Source organism: Ictalurus punctatus, chromosome 25, assembly GCF_001660625.3.
Source record: "Ictalurus punctatus breed USDA103 chromosome 25, Coco_2.0, whole genome shotgun sequence".
Lineage (NCBI taxonomy): Eukaryota > Metazoa > Chordata > Actinopteri > Siluriformes > Ictaluridae > Ictalurus > Ictalurus punctatus.
Window position 1 is genome coordinate 11114802 of NC_030440.2, and position 18687 is coordinate 11133488.

An 18687-nucleotide genomic window follows, 5' to 3' on the forward strand; every position below is an offset into this window, starting at 1 on the left:
GTAGGGTCTCTCACTGCAATGACAACAGCTTCAATACTTCATCTTATGCATTCCACAAGTTGTTATATACTTTCCTTTGCGATTCTGGTCCATGTTGACATGCTCGCACCACATAATCACTGCAGATTTGTCCACTGCATATTCATGCTGCAAATCTGGTCTGTTGGATTTAGACCTGGTAACTGATGTACAACAGACTCACTGTAAAGTTCATGGAACCAGTCTGAGACAATATATGCTTTGTAACATGGCGCATTATCATGCTGGAAGTAGCCATTATTAGACAGGTAAAATTGTGGCAATAAAGGGATGCATATACAGTCATGGGAAAGCTACCCTCTTTCAATTATATGTTTTTATTTCTCAGGGCCTAAATTGTCTGGTCCTCACCCTAACTACAAACTTCTATTAACAAACAAATAACCTCAGATGACAACAACAAAAAAATATTTCATATTATATATATACATATATACATATTTCAATATGTAGTAATTTTTCCCCCAGAAAGTAAACCAACATTCAGAAACCAGGTGGAAAATAATAAGTACACCTTATGAAATTCAGTAACATGTAGAGGTTTTCAATAAGGGAACGGCCCTTTCCTGGCTTAGGTCTTATTTGACTGATGGTTATCAGTTTGTAGATGTAAATGGTGACTTCTCTATGCATACTAAGATAAGGTTTGGTGTTCCACAAGGTTCTGTTTTAGGCCCATTGCTTTTTTCTTTATATATGCTACATCGGGATAAAAAAAAACTATTAGTAAAACTGGAATTAGCTTCCACTGTCATGCTGATGACACAGTTGTATGTTTCAGCGAAGTCAGATGACAGACACCAGTTTATTAAAGTTGAGGAATGTGTAAAGGACATTAGAGACTGGATGCTTATTAACTTCCTTTTACTTAAATCTGACAAGAGAGAAGTACTTCTACTAGGACCACATGCAGCTAGAAGTAAGCTTTCTGATTACATACAGTAGTAACCGTGGTTGACCTTATAGTCACATCATGTGCAGCAGTAAAAGACCTAGGTATGATTATTGACTCCAGTCTTTCATTTGATGCTCATGTAGATAATATTACTAGGATAGCCTTCTTTCATCTCAGAAATATTGCTAAGTTAAGAAATATAATGCCACTACACAATGCAGAACATATTAATTAAATATCATTTAAAGTTCATGCTTTTGTTACCTCTAGGTTGGATTATTGTAATGCCTTACTGTCTGGATGTTCGAGTAGGAGCATAAATAAGCTACAGGTAGTCCAGAATGTACCTGCAAGAGTTCTTACTAGAAGCTGAAGATATGACATCACCCCTATATTATACATTATGAACTGGTTCCCAAACAAATTTCACATTGATTATAAAATACTACTATTGACCTATAAAGCAATGAATGGTCGCACGCCACAGTACCAGAGTGAACTTTTGGTCTTTTATGATCCGCCACGCCTACTTCAATCAAAAGGTGCAGGCTATTTATTGGTACCTCAAACAGTGAAGGCTACAGCAGAGGGAAGATCTTTCTCTTACAAAACCTCACAGTTATGGAACAGCGATCCAATTTGTGTTTGTGACTCAGGTACTGTCTCAGTGTTTAAGTCTAGGCTGAAAACATATTTGTTTAGTCAAGCTTTTTGTGAATAGGTTTTTTTCCTAGGTAAAGGAGCAGGTCTAGAGGGCTCACAGGCATAGAGTGTTGTGGTGAACTGGGATGTTTGGATGCTGTCACCCTGCAACTCTCATACATTCACTCAGATTTGTTGATAGTGGAGTGGCTGGCTGCTTTATGTCCCAAGGCGCCCTCATGTCTGTGTTACCTTCTGGCTCTATCTTTTAGTTATGCTGTCATAGTTAGTCTGCCAGAGTCCCTACTTGCACTCACGCAAAGTACATCGTCCTTAACCATTACGGGACAATAAGAATACCTAATCATCTCTCTCTCTCTCTCTCTCTCTCTCTCTCTCTCTCTCTCTCTGTCTGTCTGTCTGTCTGTCTCTCTCTCTTACGAGCTACATTTGCTACTCCTGAGATACAAGTGATCCTGACCCCTTCTACTTTCCAGACCTGCCTGATCCATCCTGATGCCTTACTTCTAGTTGGAGTTTTCATCAATTGGAAATCACTCAATGCTGCTGAGTTTGGCCCCACATGGACACCCTGAAGATCTCTGAGATTATTTTTGGATTGTACCACGAGAGGCTTACGGCAAAATGGCTAACGTAAACTTGCAGTGCGTAAACGAAAACTTTGAAAGCATAAATGAAAACACTGGCTAAAAAAGAATGCTGTTTATTTGAAGACCATTTTTGCCACTGAGTTTACTGTTCGCACTTTCAGAGTGTTTTTTGTTCTTTCTCATTGTATGTTTTTGTTCATTTACTGAAAAGTTATGTTCAATACTGTTGACACAAATTTAATTCCATATTAATGGAGTCGAAAATCTTAACAGAAACAGTTACATTAACAGGTGCGATAGTAGAAACTTTGATATGGATAAAGCCGTGTGCATGTACCGGAAAAGATCCAAGTTTGATCTGTTAAACGCCCTTATTTATCTTAATTGATTTTCTAAATCATTGCTTGCTAAGTATTATATCCACAGTTATGTTAGCCTACTTGATTATTACAAATAGAAACTTGGTCAGTAGTTACATAGAGAGATACGTAATGTTTGTAAAGTGTTTTAGCTGTCATTCATGCTGATTCTCAAGCCACTATGGGCTCTTATTTTGGTTGATGGTCAAAAAAAGGCAATAAAGAGAGAAGAAATTGAATTGGAGAAAGAGGCAGTCAGTTGGGCAGGATGAAAAACTATATTAAATTACTTTGGACTACCTGGTGTAAAAGCTAGACATGAGAGGGCAGAGACTTGTGATATAGAAGATAAGGAGGAATGAATGGTGTTTGTTTTGTGCCACATATAATTCATGAATATTCTTGTCTTGATACTCAAGAAAACATTGTTTGAAAAAGACATGAAATCGGTTTAATGCTATTATATATTACAGAGATATTTATATGTTTATATTATATTTACACATATTTATCCCCCCCCCCCCCCCCCACGCCCAAAAAAACAAAAAAAACCCTGCGAAACTACAGTCCCTCAGTGTATCTCAGCCATATCTCGGCTATTGCTTACCATTCGTAAATATTGACATATCTTTTGAACTTAAGGTCATATTAAATACAAATTCCACCTACTGAGCATAAAAGGTTGATTCAATGGAATGCTCCTACCAAAAAATAAAAATAAACAAACCCATAAACCTTACACAATACACAATCGTACAATGCAGTGGTTATATAATATTGTGAAAGTAATTAAATAAAAAGTAACTGAGAAAACATTATGATTTCCTAATGAAATTTTATTTGTGCCAAATTAATTATTATTAATGAGTACTTAATACAATATAATTCCAACTTATGTCATTTGTCAAGCACACTTCCTAATACACAATACATTGTTCAATTAAAAAAACACAACAACAAACAGATCATATATCATATGGGGAGCTCCACTACTATTGAATATTTAAAGTATATGAGATGCAGCAAGCAGTATTTCAATTGTATTGAAATAATGATAAGAAGTATGTTTGTCATATTTATTATATTTATGTCACCCCATATTATAATTTTGATTACAATGAGTTCTATCTTACTAAGTCTGGCAAATTCCATGCTGATTTAGCTGTTACAGCTAAAGTCTCTGAATAATAGTAAACAAATTTTGCAGAATTATTGACTCTGAATACCAATTGTGAAAGAAACAAATAAGGCTGGCCTTAATTAGCATTATACAGCATAAATAACATGTATACAGAGATGTGTAAAATACAAGCAAATGCTTTCTTTGCATATACCTGCTTGGGAGGAAGTCAGGGACAGAACACAGCCATGGTACAGTGCCCCACAGTACAGCAGAAATAGGGTATGGGTCAGGGGTAGGAACCTTGCTTAGTAGTCAAAAAAGGGACCATGGAGGCACTGAAATAATATCCTTCCTATTTGTAGCAGAGAAGCTTAACTGCTGAGACAGCACACTGCCCATAGTTTAGTAAGAATTTAGAAAATGTACAAACAATTGTTAACTCAACAAAAGTTAACTCATAGAGGTGCATAATATGAACCCAGTTCCATGTTTCTAAGATTAAAGTGGTAAGACATAACCCCTTTTTGTTTTTGTTTTTTTGTTTGTTTTTTTACTTATTTTTTAGAATAAACCAATGACCAATAGGCAAATAAGATAAAATAATAATTTATTAATCCCCAAACTGAGAAATTTGGGTATTTGCTAAGGTAAGCTTGAAATGTTAAGCTCTTCAAACTTTCTAATTGCATCTTTTATAAAAATCCACCAATGAAACTCATTTTTTCTTCAAACACTCAGCAGCAGCCATTTTAGCTTCTGAGACTTGAAGGCAAATCTTTGCAGAGGAGCCAGTACCTATACCAAACCCAGCATACAGGGGCTGAGTGAATGTGGTTGTGACTTTATGAATTAGGGTCATTTTATTAGATACACTGTAGAAGGACAGAGTTCCTGCCTTTTGATCAAGATAGACCCCAATTCTTTTGGATATTGGACCAGAGACATAAGTCTTGGTATCATTCTGCCAGAAACAGTATTTTTTAGGATATCGAACTAATCTCCATGACTGTGTATTATGTCCAAAACGACACTCCTTTTCAGATCCTTTTCTGTTGATGCCTTTATAAGACACAGCAATGGAAACTCCGTTTTCACCATCTACCTCAGCCTCCCAGTAACTACGCAGAGGCACACTCTGCTTACAGAGCACTTGTTGCCAGGATGTAAATCGCTTGGGATGATCAGGGTATTCATACTGTTTATTATCACATGACACGTGCGTGTCATCATTTGACAGCTCAAGGTAATAGTTTGCTGTGTTGGGATCAAGAGATAGCGCACAAGAATCTGGAAAAAAAATGATAAAGAACAATAAAGCATAATGAGAATGACGTTACACTTACTCTAAGTTAAATGAGCATAATTTTCTTTTCTTTCTTTTTTTCTTCTTTTTTTTATTTAAAAAAAGGTGGTTTATGAACCCTTAAACAGGCAGTGGAAAACGAAAAGTAAAAACAATTCATGTTAATTTTTAACTCAGTTGGACTTAAAATAACACAAGTCATTTATCAATTTACAGTATAAATACAGTATAAACAAAATCCATCCAACCCTAGTGAATTGCAACTACCGATTCTTAATCCTAAGACCCTCAAGAGTAATAATAAATGTGTATTTTCCTTACATTTAAAAAAAATTAAGGAACAGCCAAAATAAATGGCAGTGAGTTTTGAATGGATTTAATGAAGAAACAGACAGATTCACACAAACAAATACACAGGTAGGGGACATGAGAAACTTTTGACCGAAAACTGTTATCATTTATCAAAGTTTGGTCTGTTTTGAGTATCTGAGTCACATGACTTGGTTCAAGTTACCTGAGATCATTTAAAAAGTCTGACAGAAACCATCATGGACGCCAAAGGTGCAAACACTGCCTGTTTACGGGTTTTAAAGCACTATATTTTCAAAGTTATATTATTCCCAAAACCGACAGGTTATTGCAATGCATACAACATATAACCAGACTTTAGTTTCAATCTCTGATGCATTTATATCAGCAATTACATGAATGAAACTCACATTTCAGGAATTCCTCTCTGGTCTCTGGCTCAGGCATTATAATGATCTGGTCAAAGACAGCTATTGAAATGTAAAAAAAAAAAGAAAGAAAGAAAAAAAAGAAGGATTTTTACAAAATATGAAATGTTTACAATCAGTTCTTTTACATATTAGACTATACATGCGTGTTAAATATACACTATATGGCCAAAAGTATGTGGACACCTGATCATCACACCCATAATGTATGTACTTGGTGAATATCCCATTCAAAACCATGGGCAATAATATGAAGTTCACCTTCACTCCTCTGGGAAGGCTTTCCACTAGCTGTTGGAGCATGGTTGTGGGGATTTGTGCTCATTCATCCACAAGAGCATGTCCAGGTGTCCACAAACTTTTGGTAATTTAGAATGTGTATTTGTGTCCTAAAATATCCTTCAATATTCAAATGCTCACCATTTTCAGAAACTTTCTCAACCTTTTCCTTGCAGAAGTCTTCTACTTCCTCCTTGAGTTGGATTACAGATTTCTTAAAATTCTCAAATGACCACTGGTGATTGAAAGTAACCTTAAAAGAGTCAGCAGTTTCCAGTTTAGGACTCAGGAACTGAAATCTCTAAAACAGAGAGAAAGACAAAGATTAACATATAAGCAAAGTGTTCAGAACAGATTATATCACTTTTAATATGTTAATGTTTTTCCATAGTCTCAAATCCTTCACACTCACCCATCTTCATTTCTACAAAAAAATATATTGTGGCCTAATAAAATAATTAATTAATAATTTACACAAACCATAATAATTTACACACTACATTGCACTGGTTGGAAAAATCAATGTAGTTTACAAAAATATTGACAAATAAAAATGTAAAAAGTAATTGCAAAAGTTTGCATCCCCATTGCTGTGAAACCCATAAATTACAATATGTGGCCACTATGTATACACTATGTGTGCTTGTTGAACATCCCATTTAAGATGTATCCCCCTTTGCTGTTATAATAACCTCCACTCTTCTGGGAAGGCTTTCCACTAGATTTGCTCTACTTTTCCTCTAGTGGAACAAGGAGATAAGAACCTGGGTCAAATAGGCATTAGAGGGAAGGATGGTCAATACAAATCAATACAGTGTAATTCTGACTGATCATCTTTATCATATAACATTCCATCCACAGGGCACGGGGACTCGCTGAATGGTTTAATTAGTATGAAAATTCGCAGTCATGATATCTCAACCCAATGGGACACATTTGAGAGATTTTAGATTGAACTGTTAGACAGCACTCTCTACTACCATCACCAAAACCCACTAAGGGAATATCTTTTGGAAAAATGGTGTTCAAATGAATAAAATAACCAGTTAAATAACCAGTACAGTTCCAGAGATTTGTAGAACTTGCACCATGAAGCACTGAAGCTCTTCTGGTGGCTCGACACTTTATTAAGACCTCTGATTTTACCTGGAGGAAATGGACATATCCGCTGGTCTGCGACAACTTCTCCAGCTCAGCTTGTCTTTTCTTCAGGTCAGCAATCTCCTGCTCCAGCTGCTTCAGTACTTCTGCAGTTTGAGCCAGTTCAGCTTTCTCCTGAGCTCTGATCAGTTCCGTCACCTCGGATCGTCTTTTCTCAATAGAGAGGAGCAGCTCAGCAAAGATTCTCTCACTGTCCTCCACCGCTTCCTGTGCAGAGCGCTGCAAACAGAGCACAAGACAGTGGAGAGAGGAATTGGGGAAGTTTACTGCGCTAAACTTTTCAAATGTTTTCTTAGGGTAGTTTCCGGCTTCTGCTGGGCCTTATTAATATGAATCCTAATTTCTTAAATTGCAAACACCAGAAGTCTCATCCAGATGTGGTATCTCAGCATTTTTGAATATACTAACTGGAAACAATTGTATGATCCAAACTAAATGAAATAATATAGCATAAAGATACTCTACCTTATATTCTGCAGAGCTGATCTAGTGTATTATGTTCTTGCTCTGATTATTTCAATTAACTGATTAATCGCCTTGAATATTTCCGGAAAAGATAAAACTGTACAAACTCTGACAAAATTAATAAGTAATTTTGTTTATTAGCTTTTTGTACAAATAATGCTGGCTAATGTAGAAAAGGGTTCAAAGACACGTGATGACACAATCTGTTAGCCATGTAAAATTAGCTCAATATTTGAATTATAGGTAGTAAGTGAATGCTGTGCTAGATGCTAGTTGTGCCCTTTACTTTTACATTTGCTGCCTGCCTGCTGTGGAAAGTGTTTTCAGCAATCTCATCATGCCCAAATGACTGACAAACTTTTAGCTTATTTGTTCTTTTGCAAATGCAATGCATCATAGGGCTCAGACATCATGGGACTCACACGTTCTTTCTCTTTCACATTACACACACTCACTCACACACACACACACACACACACACACACACACACACACACACACACACACACACACACACACACACACACACACAAAACACACACACACACACACACAGAGACATGTGCACAGTTAATTAATCTGGGCTCTGCAAAGTGTTTCGCTGACGAACAGGTCAGTGTTCAAATTGTCGGCCTACATAAAGTTTGGAAGCAGTGGTGTTAGAAATGATTTTGTCTTCATGGCGGGGTTGTTCTGCTGTTATGTTCCTTTCAGTTATCTTGGTGACACAGTAGACAAAACGAGACAGAAAATAGAGGAACTGATAGGTCTGGTGTGAATGAAAATTATTTATTCATTTCAAAATACAATAAAAAGATTGCTTCTTTATCATGGCTTGACGTTTTTCTTTTTTATTACGTTTTAAATGTTTTTTTTTAAGTCACACTTTACTTTCAAGCTAATCCCAAGGCAAAGCCAAATTGAACTGAGATAGATGGGTACCCTTAGTGAAAATAGTCTACACTGTATCTCAACTGAAATGGTAAGTTTTTATTGTCATAGTTATGTGTCTCTCAAATACTCATATATATCATACATGTAAGTTTTATGCCTTATGAGTTATAATGTTTTAACTAGAAATTTAAAAAGCAAAATGATTTGCTTGAATTTACTGTACTAATTAAAACTCTGGTCTTAAATTTGGTAAAAAGCATTATGACTTATTTAGGACTCAAAATTTAAACTTAAGGACTTGACTTGTGTCTTGTCAGTCTTGACTTGTGACTTGAATGCCAAGACTTGCGACTTGCAGAACAGTGACTTGGTCCCACCTCTGATAAAGATGTCGTATATAACAGTTATTTCCGGTCCTCTAATTTATTTGGATGAGTGCTGTTCCAAACATGCTCATATTTAGAATAACCGCACTGGGATGCTTCACTGTTTGTATCACTTCATTTTTATCGCTGAAACCGTTACTACATAGTGTTAGTGTATATAACTTCCGACTTAAAATATGAAAGCTTGTCAGATGAAGATGAAAAGGAAGAAGGGAAGTCAATTTCACCTTTGACAGGAATGTACAAATCATTGTGAGCAAGCTAGGCAGCTAGCAGACGGGTTATCAGTGAGTGTGGTTTCTTCAGGGTCTATTTCCATAAAAAAAAAAAAGGCACGGCTGTAATCACCTGTGGCCGAGTCACAGCTGTGCCGATGTACATTATAACTGTGCTCTTGCTTGTGCAACATTTTTATGCCCCATAATCAAGCAGTTTAAATTAAACATGAGCATATAAAACAAAAATGCAGTGAAAATACAACATATTATTTATTTATTTATTTATTTTTATTTTGTGATTTCGAGATTTTACGCTGTTACTTTAGATAACCAAAATCTTTTGGAGATATTAGACAAGGGATTATTATTAGGACAAGACCTAATAATCAGTAATGAAAGTAGTTTTCTAATCAGGATAAGGATTTGAGAGTTGGGGGCATATGTGATGTGATGTCTGCATGGTAAATGGGAGAAATTTGTCATACTTACCTTGTAAGCCTCTATCAAGTCCTTTAGCTCCAGCAATGTCTTCTCTCTGCTCTCAAGTCTATTCTGATATTTTTGTTGTAGATCTTCAAAGTACTTCTGTTAATGAAAAACTTGTTCAGTCAACTTTACAAGTAAGGGTACAAAGTGCAAATTGAATCAATTTCTACTACTCTACTTTTTTTTTGTAATTACAAAGCAATTTGGAGTCACACACAGATGGACATTTTTTTTATATATACCTGTAGTAAACAGAAAGAACATTTTAATCACATACCTTTTTTTCCATCCACTCCTCTTGAACTGGGACTGTATCATGATCGCTGTGTTTGACCATCGAACACTGGTTGCAAATCACTCTCTGATCCTTGCGGCAGAAAACGTCAAGAAGCTTGTTATGTTGAACACACGTTTTCTCCTGGAGGTTACTCACGGCTGTGATGAGCATGTGCTTCTTGAAAGCGGGAGATTCATGATGAGCCTGAATATGTGTGTCGCAGTATGAAGCCAGGCATGTCAGGCAGGACTTCACAGCTTTCCCTTTCACACCAATGCAAGAATCACATTCCACATCCTGATCTTCAGTGGAAATGACACCTAAAGCTTGAGCAAAAGATGTTTGCTGTTCAGTCTCTTGCAGTTTGTCAATAATCTCAGTCAGCACATTGCTTTTGCGAAGGACAGGCCTTGGAGCAAAAGTCTCTCTGCACTGTGGACAGCTGTAGGCTTTCTTCTCAGCGTCTGAATCCCAAAACCCATTAATACACACCATGCAGAAGCTGTGTCCACATGGAGTAGTCACTGGCTCCTTCAGTAGATTCAAACAGATCGAACAACTAAAATGCTCCTGATCGATTGAAATACTGGCTTCTGCCATTTTCCTGCACTCGGAGACTGAAAGAGAGAAACGCTTTTTTGAGATAGCAAAGCAGACTTACTATCAGTTTCTTTTTCTCTGAAATGACTGGGAGGAGATTACTCGTCTCTGAGGCAAAGTGAAAGCAAAAGCATGCACTCTAAAAAGTAGCTTTTAATACAACTTAAGTAAATGTGTAGTTGCTAAATAAAAATTATAATTTATTTATTTCATAAATATTTTAAGTTCTAAGCATTATTTTTGATGAGTTGTGTTGACTAGAATAAAGTTGGCTTGATGCCAGACGTTCGATATTCGCGGATATGCGGAAATTAAGGGACCGTCTCTAAAGTTACATACGACATTGTTAAACACGATTCTAACTTCAATAGCATTTGAAGGGAATGATTTACAGTCATATAACCAACTGTAAAGTGTTCATGTAGGTGTCAGCAATGATGCACACCTTTTAGATTTTTGATATTTAATAAAATAAACTATTAAATCATATATAAATTAGAAATGTATTTCACTACCAAATGGGCCCATAAACAAAATATACCATTATTTAAATCTCAATACCATTTGAAGGGAATGATGTACAGTCACACAACCAACTGTAAAGTGTTCGATCAGGTGTCAGGTATGACGCACACCATTTAGATTTTTGATATTTAACCCTACAATGCATGAAACAAAAAACCTTCACGAATGCATAAAGGGGGTCAAAATGACCCATACTGGATTGAATGGTTTTCTTCAAAAAAAAAATAGATGTCCTATTAATGAAATAATTCATATATATATGGGTGGGCAGGACACGTAGCAAGAATGAAAGACCAAAAATGGACATCTGCAGTCCTAAATTGGACTCCACTGGAAGCCAAACGCCCAAGAAGACGACCTAAGGCCAGGTGGGCTGATGACATCAGAAAGTTCACTGGAATCAATTGGCAACAAAGGGCACAGGATCGTAGTTGGTGGCAGCATTCAACAGAGGCCTACGCCCTGCAGTGGGCCGAGAACGGCTGAAGAGAAGAGAGAAGAGAAGATATATATATATTCTGTTCATAATTATGGTATTTTCATTTTTATGACTAATCAACTTAAAAATGTGTTTATTATACAAATTATTAATTAAGTGTTAATTGAAAATACATTTGATTGTAGAGGAAAAGGTAATTTCTCTAACTCAACATAGTTCGTTGGTTGAACTTAATTTCATTAGAAGTTGTCATAACTCAAACTGATTGATGTAGCTGTTGCGTAAATTTTTTTGTTGAGCCTAAACATTTGTTTTTAGAGTGTGTATCCACTTCATATAACATTTCCTGAAAGACTTTTATATAGCACGAGGATTGTCACCTCATTCATTTTTTTCCAGCATTTTCTTAAAAAGAAAATGATCTTCTGTAGAAACAGCAAATAGTTAATGCCTCAAAATGTCTTTATATATGTATATATACATACAAAAATCGATCAAATTAAACATAAGTATATATATATATATATATATATATATATATATATATATATATATATATATATATATGTGTGTGTGTGTGTGTGTGTGTGTGTGTGTGTGTGTGTGTGTGTGTGTGTGTGTGTTAAATCTAGAGATGTTAGATCGTTAGAAAGGTTTGAACCAAGAAATACAGATTTTTTTTTATTTGGTTCTGCTTAGTTCTTTCATCAATATTGAATATGAAAACATGTACACAACATGGTGTTGTGAAACATGCGCCCCCTGGAGTTAACTCCGTGACAGTAATGTTTTATTCCTGTATAATCGTTCCAAAGAAAAATTAATCAGTTGACTGATTGTATTGTTTTGAGACGTTATGGCTGTGACTTTCTATTGTGACTGTATAAAGAGCTAAATCAATAAAAAATGGTGAGCAAAAAAAAATCTGAATTTGTTTTTCTTCTACTCATATTGCAAATTTGATATCCTATACTTATGTGCCCTGCCACAGGTTGTCAAAGGCATTGGGTTCATTTTGGCACCAAAAGAAACACAGCAACGAACAGAACAAAACTATATACTGTACATTCTACTCAGATCGGTCTCAATCACTTTCAAATTGCTTTCTAATAAGTAAACACACATGGCTTATCGGATGCAGATGCCAACATGTTATTGTAATGTTACAATTACACCACAACCTCTCAAGCAAAGTAATTAGAGATTAAGCTGAAAGATTAAGCAGTTTTTGGCTGTTCTCAGTCTTGTCCAGTGCCATTAATCCACCTTTGTATACATTCTGATTCGATCATATTCATTTCTGTATGCTTTCTTCACTTCTATATTGTTTTGGATTGTAAATTCTTGTTGGCAAAGGAGGAAAACAGATTTGTGATATCTCTGTTATTGATTAAGCAATAAAATACCTTAAACCCTGTCTTATTTCCTAATATTGTACAAGCCTGTACAGTGCCCCTTAGAGGCAAGTACATTTCTCTTAAAGAATCTGTTTTTGTGATACTATAATAGACATTGTAGCTGAAGTGGTTTTTTATAGGTCATTCAATCATCTTCATTAACTCCTTTATCTTGGTTAGAGGCCCAGTGGATCTGGAGCTTATCCCGGGAATACTGGGCTCAAGGCGGGAGAATTTACCTGGGCTGTCAGTCTATCACAGGGCACCATGTACGCATGCACTTACAGTACACACTCATTCACAACTTCAGGCAACTGAGTGTAACCAGTCTGCCTACCTACATGTTTTTGGACGGTGGGAGGAAACCGGAGAACTCAGAGGAAACCCACACATTCACAGGTAGAACATGTGAAATTCTAAAAAAGTACCCCAAGCTCAGGATTGAACCCCAGATGCTTTAGTTATCATTTGTTATAACAACATGAAAAGCTTTTTTTATTTTTATTTTTTTTATTTTTTTATTTATTTTTTTAAATGAAGAATAATAAACAGTCAGTAAATACCTTGTTTGACTTATGGTTAATTTAATATGCTTAAATTAGAACACAAAATTAACACCACATTCTCTCTTAGTACTTGCCTTAGATGTTTTACTTTGATCAGGTTACATATAAAACCCCCACACATGTTCTACTTACAAGAATAAAATGGTATTCTTAATAGCTAAACTCTCTCTCTCTCTCTCTCTCTCTCTCTCTCTCTCTTTCTCTCTCTCACACACACACACACACACACATACACACACACACACACACACACACACACACGAATTTTCACAAGTTTGACATACATTATCATAGCCATAAAACAGATTCTCCGTGAGCATAAATATCAGGATGAAACATAAAACAGTTTCTATTTGCTGCATTGGTAAATTACATTGAAAAAGAAATAAATATCTATTATATCGTCATTATTTTTACATACTGGTTTATAGTAACAAACATTTAAATTGGTTAAAAATTTGTTCTTATGTTAATTATATTTATTCGGCTGGCAGACAATTTTATCTGGCTGAACCACAAAGGTTCATTAAGGGTTACAGAACTTGCCCAACAGTGGTAGCATCAGGATTTGAACTCTCCACTTTCCAATCAATAGCCCAGAACCTTAACCACTGTCCCACCACAACATACCAGCTTCACAATCCAATCCCAATAATAAAATATAACCATGTGTAATCATTTACACAATTGCATAACACAGCTGCAGATTGTGTATTCAGATTGCAGAACACATTCTAAAATGTTTTTGTCAGTCCACAGAGTAACATAACTTGGCAGTTGCAAGTGCATTGACCCAAAAACCAGGGTAGAGTGACTCAGTGAATATGGTCTGGACTCTGTATAGAAGATTCATTGTGTCTGAGACGCTGTAGAAAGACAGAGTTCCTGCACTATGGTCTACATACACTCCAATTCTGGAGGACAAGGGGCCACTGATCTTTGTCTGAATGTCACTGTGCCAGAACGACAGAGTGGAACTGCACTCCAGACTCCAGGACTGAGTGTTGTGTCCAAACCAACATTCCTTACCGCGTCCTTTCCTGCTGATCCCTTTATACGCGACTGAGATGTACACCCATCCACCCCTGCTCCATTCAACCTCCCAGTAACAGCGTCCACATACACTCTGTTTACACAGCACCTGACCATAACCATCAAATCTCTCTGGATGACTAGGGTACGGGTTTAATTTCCCACTGCGTGACACTTTCCTCTGGTTATCAGTAAGCCACAGTGCCTCGTTTACAGTGTTGGGGTCCAGGGTCAGGTGACAAAAATCTAGAGAACATTGAAAAAAATTCAAACATGTTATATAATGTATATATTTACATATATTTAGATTTTTGTATTATGTTATCAACCCTTTTTGTTCTAGGTTAATTTTTACACTTACACTGGAGAAATTCTTCTCTTGTCTTTGGTTCACAGGGTAAAATCATCTGAATTTTGGCAACTATTAAGGTATAGAGACAAATATACAAGTAATGACATTATAGACATTATCTAGTGTAATTCAAAAGTAGTACAAAAAAAAACAAAACATACAAGATGCGATACATGTCTAAGTGAAATATATAAATATATATAAACTCACTGCCCATTGTATTTGGTAAAAGTATCACATGCTATGTTGATCCATAGGTAGACAACTAGTTACCACAGCCCATCTATTTCTATAACAAGTCAGTCCATCAGTTAAAAAGGGGTCACCAAAGGATCATAGTTGACCAATTTTTTTCTCATTATTGACACTGACATGAAATTAAGCTTTGTGGACACCTGATTATCACAGTCACATGTGGTTCTTGCCCAAACCGTAGCCACAAAGTTGGAAGCACACAATTGTAAGGAATTGTGTTATAGCTTTACAATTTCCCTTCACTGGAACTAAGAGGCCCAAACCTGTTCCGGCACCTGTGTACAAAGCGATCTCCATGAAGACATGGTTTGTGAATGTTGGAAAAAAAAGAAAAGTGTCCAGCACAGAACCCTGACCTCAAACTCACCTGAACAGCACCCGAGACATCCTCACCCAACATTTATGGCATTTGGCAGAGCAACTTACATTTATCTCATTTACACAACTGAGCATTAAGGGCCTTGTGCAGCCTGGTGGGGCTGGGATTTGAACTCACAACCTTCTGCTCAGAAGTCCAATATCTTAACCATTGATCTACCACTAATCATTACAGGTGAAAGATCACAAAACCCCACATCCACTCTCCAAAATCAAGTAGAACGCCTTCCCAGAAGAGGGATGCTTATTGTAATAGTAAAAGGGGAATAAACCTGGAATGGGATGTTCACCAAGCGCACATGGGTGTGATAGTCAGGTGTCCATAAACATTTGGCAATTCAGTATGCCCAAATGTGTATCAAATACAGCAGAGTTGCTTGTATTTTAACACTCAGTGCAGTTAATGGATTGAAAATAATCTACCAATTAAAACCTTCCAGCTGTGTGGCCAAAACCACAGTGTGGAAGGGTTGGAGGATGACCAATACTACATGGTAGACTAATGAGGTGGGCATGTCTAATAAAGTGATCTACCCATGAGGTCATATGTGCCTGTGTATATTTGTTTTGAGTAAATGGAAGAGGAAGTAACATAATATAAAATGTATTGTTTGTCTGCACCATCATTATAGACACATGTAAAGGAGGACTGTGTCATATACAGTAAGTGGATTGTTTATTAGTAGGTTATGAGGTTGAGCATTTTCTCTTTTACCATTTGGATTGATTTGGTTGAATTTATCTTTGCAGCATTCCTCAAATTGCTCTTTCAGGTCCGAGATACATTTCCTCACTCCTTCAAATGAAATATGTTGATTTATAGACATCCGGGATAAGTCCTTAGCTTTAGAAGTGGACCAGATGGTCTGGAAGCTCTATATTGAAACCACAAATAAATCTTAAGTTAATCTCTGTGGAAATAACATTGGGTTAGGAAATATGGGTGTGTAAAACCCAAAATATACTTAGGTTGTTTTTTTAAGCGTACGCTAGCGTATGCGCAGAGTCATACGCACAGCTTTTTACACTAAACTATGCTCCATTTGACGTACACTCCATACGCGTACCCAGGCGGTCGACGCATGCGCATTACGACAAGTTGCACTACCCCTCCTAGCCTGCAAGTGTCAGTAGAGAGCAGTAAAGCAGGTCTTCTGGTGTCAAGGACGACAACGAAGAAAAATCACAACAACACGAAGAACAAGGGAGGGTAAAGGTATTCTGCTTCACTTGAGGAATAAGAAATAAAAAAGAGAGAGAAAGAGAAGATGGTCTGTACGACCATTCAACCAGAAACGAGCTAGGGATGCCGAACTCAGACTTCCGTCTCTTCCGTTTTTTCTTCACCTAACTTGAGATTCAACTGCCCTGTGTCACTGTTGGCACCTTGTGGAACAACTAAATAGTGCAAAATAATTAAATGCGCATGTCCGACCTGCGCGTACAGTACGCAGACTGTACGCTGTTCCTAGCGTACACGTAAAAAGTGAAGCGTACTATATGTGTGTTAAGATGTGTTAGGGTGGCAACACTGCAGAATGTTCTAGTGTACATTAGGGTTGGGAAGAGTCATTATATTATTATTTCATTTACGTGACAAACGTCATATGCTTGATATTTACAACAGAGGTTAAACTTCCACAATAACAGTAGAAACTATTCAGGTCATACCTGGAGGAAATACACATGATCCTCTGTGTCTGATAGCAGCTGCAGCTCAGTGTCTCTCTTCTTCAGGTCAGCAATCTCTTGCTCCAGCTGCTGCTGCAGTCCAGTGGCTTGATCCAGTTCAGATCTCTCCTGAGCTCTGATGAGTTCGGTCACCTCATAACACTTTTCTTCAATGAAGAGAAGCAGCTCGGTAAAGATTCTCTCACTTTCCCCCACCGCTGCCTGTGAAGAGCTCTGGTAGGGGAAGAATTCATGAATTCCAGCCGTTCAACTTCTTTGGCTGAAATTCAGCACTCCAGCAGTCTTCGGATCAGTACCTACCTTAAGAGTGTTCACTGCCTGCTGAAGGTCTTGCAGTTTCTTCTCCTTCTCCATGATTTTCTGCTGGGATTTCCTCTGCATATCCCTTATCTCCTTCTGTGGTCCAAAGATGTTGATTTCAAGATTTTTAAAGCATTACAAAAAAAAAAACCCAACAACAATAGAAATATGGGTGTTGCCAGATGTCCCTGCTAAATTTCACACGTCTCATATCAAATTACAGTTTCTTACAGAGTCACAGAATGTACCCATTACCTGTTTTTCACTTCTTTCTGAAGCAGCCGACACCATATTGTGGCCTTTATGTTCATCTAACCTACACAATGCACAAATGATTGTCTGGTCTGTTCGACAGTAGAAGTCTATCAGTTTATCATGACGAGCACAGATTTTTTTCTGCAGTTGTTTGCATGCTTGGACTAGCTTATGCTTCTTAAAAGCAGGAGATTCGTAGTGAGGTTTGAGGTGAGTCTTACAGAAAGAAGCCAGACACACTAGACAGGACCTGACAGCCTTTTCTTTGCTCTCAGAACAGATGTCACACTCCACATCTCCCGATTCTGAGCTATAACGAGAAGCAGAAGCACTGCTTAGGTCTTTCCACTTGAGCTTCTCCACCACTTCAGCCATGACGTTATTCCTACGCAGGACAGGTCTCGGCATGAACGTCTCTCTGCACTGAGGGCAGCTGTAAACCCCCTTCTGAAGAGGCTGATCCCAAAAGTCATTAATACACACCATACAAAAGCTGTGTCCACATGGAGTAGTTACTGGGTCCTTCAGCAAATCCAGGCAGATCGAACAGCTGAATTGAAGATGGTCCACTGAAATATTACTGTCCTCAGCCATTTCACTAACAACAGAGAGAGAGGAGAGTTGAAGTGCTCCTTCTCAAATGACTTCCTGATTCTAAGTGTAGATGGGTGGGGCAAAGAGGGCATACCATCTGGATGACTATAGGTGTGACTAAAATGGCAAATGTGGATTGTTTTTTAACGCTAAATATAGAGACAGCAGGACAATAGACAGTGCTGACATTATAAATGTGTTATATTTTATAGATTTCCTTAAGAAATAAACAGTTCCCTGGTGCTTAATTTATAAATTAGCTCCAACTTAGGCACCACTTCTTATTATTATTACTGGAAGACTGTCAGAGTCAAACACCTTTATTACTTACCTTCAATTAGAATTATCCTGTTTTAAACACACCCTAACACTTACTGCTTCAGTTTCACCTCGCATTTTATAATCATCTTTTTTCCCCTACAATGTC

The 18687-nt window shown here is 37.1% G+C and overlaps 2 protein-coding genes across 4 annotated transcripts; both read right to left on the bottom strand.

The window, feature by feature from the left end:
- Positions 1-3361: 3361 nt before the first annotated feature.
- Positions 3362-10621, bottom strand: LOC108257761 (tripartite motif-containing protein 16). Of its 2 annotated transcripts, none has more exons than XM_017455770.3 (6): positions 9876-10621; positions 9602-9697; positions 7135-7368; positions 6130-6289; positions 5692-5754; positions 3362-4956 (listed from the first exon to the last, which is right to left on the bottom strand). In XM_017455770.3, exons 1-6 carry the CDS (start codon positions 10473-10475, stop codon positions 4385-4387), a joined length of 1725 nt encoding a protein of 574 aa, XP_017311259.1. In that variant the 5' UTR covers positions 10476-10621; the 3' UTR covers positions 3362-4384. The 2 variants fall into 2 exon arrangements, with proteins under 2 accessions (XP_017311259.1, XP_017311260.1); XM_017455771.3 differs by having other exon boundaries at positions 5692-5751; positions 9876-10618.
- A 2775-nt stretch (positions 10622-13396) lies between these two features.
- On the bottom strand, positions 13397-18319 carry LOC108257762 (E3 ubiquitin/ISG15 ligase TRIM25). Of its 2 annotated transcripts, none has more exons than XM_053675771.1 (6): positions 18150-18319; positions 17412-17507; positions 17091-17324; positions 16135-16294; positions 14796-14855; positions 13397-14680 (listed from the first exon to the last, which is right to left on the bottom strand). In XM_053675771.1, the coding sequence occupies exons 1-6, from the start codon at positions 18258-18260 to the stop codon at positions 14151-14153; spliced, it is 1191 nt and encodes a 396-aa protein (XP_053531746.1). In that variant the 5' UTR covers positions 18261-18319; the 3' UTR covers positions 13397-14150. The 2 variants fall into 2 exon arrangements, with proteins under 2 accessions (XP_053531746.1, XP_017311261.1); XM_017455772.3 differs by having other exon boundaries at positions 17667-18319.
- Between the last annotated feature and the right edge of the window lie 368 nt (positions 18320-18687).

What these genes read in the sequence shown, in the direction of transcription:
- LOC108257762 (XM_017455772.3), bottom strand. Translation starts at nt 18,260, where the DNA reads ATGGCTGAGGACAGTAATATTTCAGTGGACCATCTTCAATTCAGCTGT. An exon ending in AGGCAGTGAACACTCTTAAG is followed by an intron (nt 17,325 to 17,411) that starts GTAGGTACTGAT and finishes TTCCCCTACCAG; the next exon opens with AGCTCTTCACAGGCAGCGGT. An exon ending in CAACCAAATCAATCCAAATG is followed by an intron (nt 14,856 to 16,134) that starts GTAAAAGAGAAA and finishes ATACCTTAATAG; the next exon opens with TTGCCAAAATTCAGATGATT.
- LOC108257761 (XM_017455770.3), bottom strand. Translation starts at nt 10,475, where the DNA reads ATGGCAGAAGCCAGTATTTCAATCGATCAGGAGCATTTTAGTTGTTCG. An exon ending in ACTTGATAGAGGCTTACAAG is followed by an intron (nt 7,369 to 9,601) that starts GTAAGTATGACA and finishes CTCTGTTTGCAG; the next exon opens with CGCTCTGCACAGGAAGCGGT. An exon ending in GATATGTCCATTTCCTCCAG is followed by an intron (nt 6,290 to 7,134) that starts GTAAAATCAGAG and finishes TCTCTGTTTTAG; the next exon opens with AGATTTCAGTTCCTGAGTCC.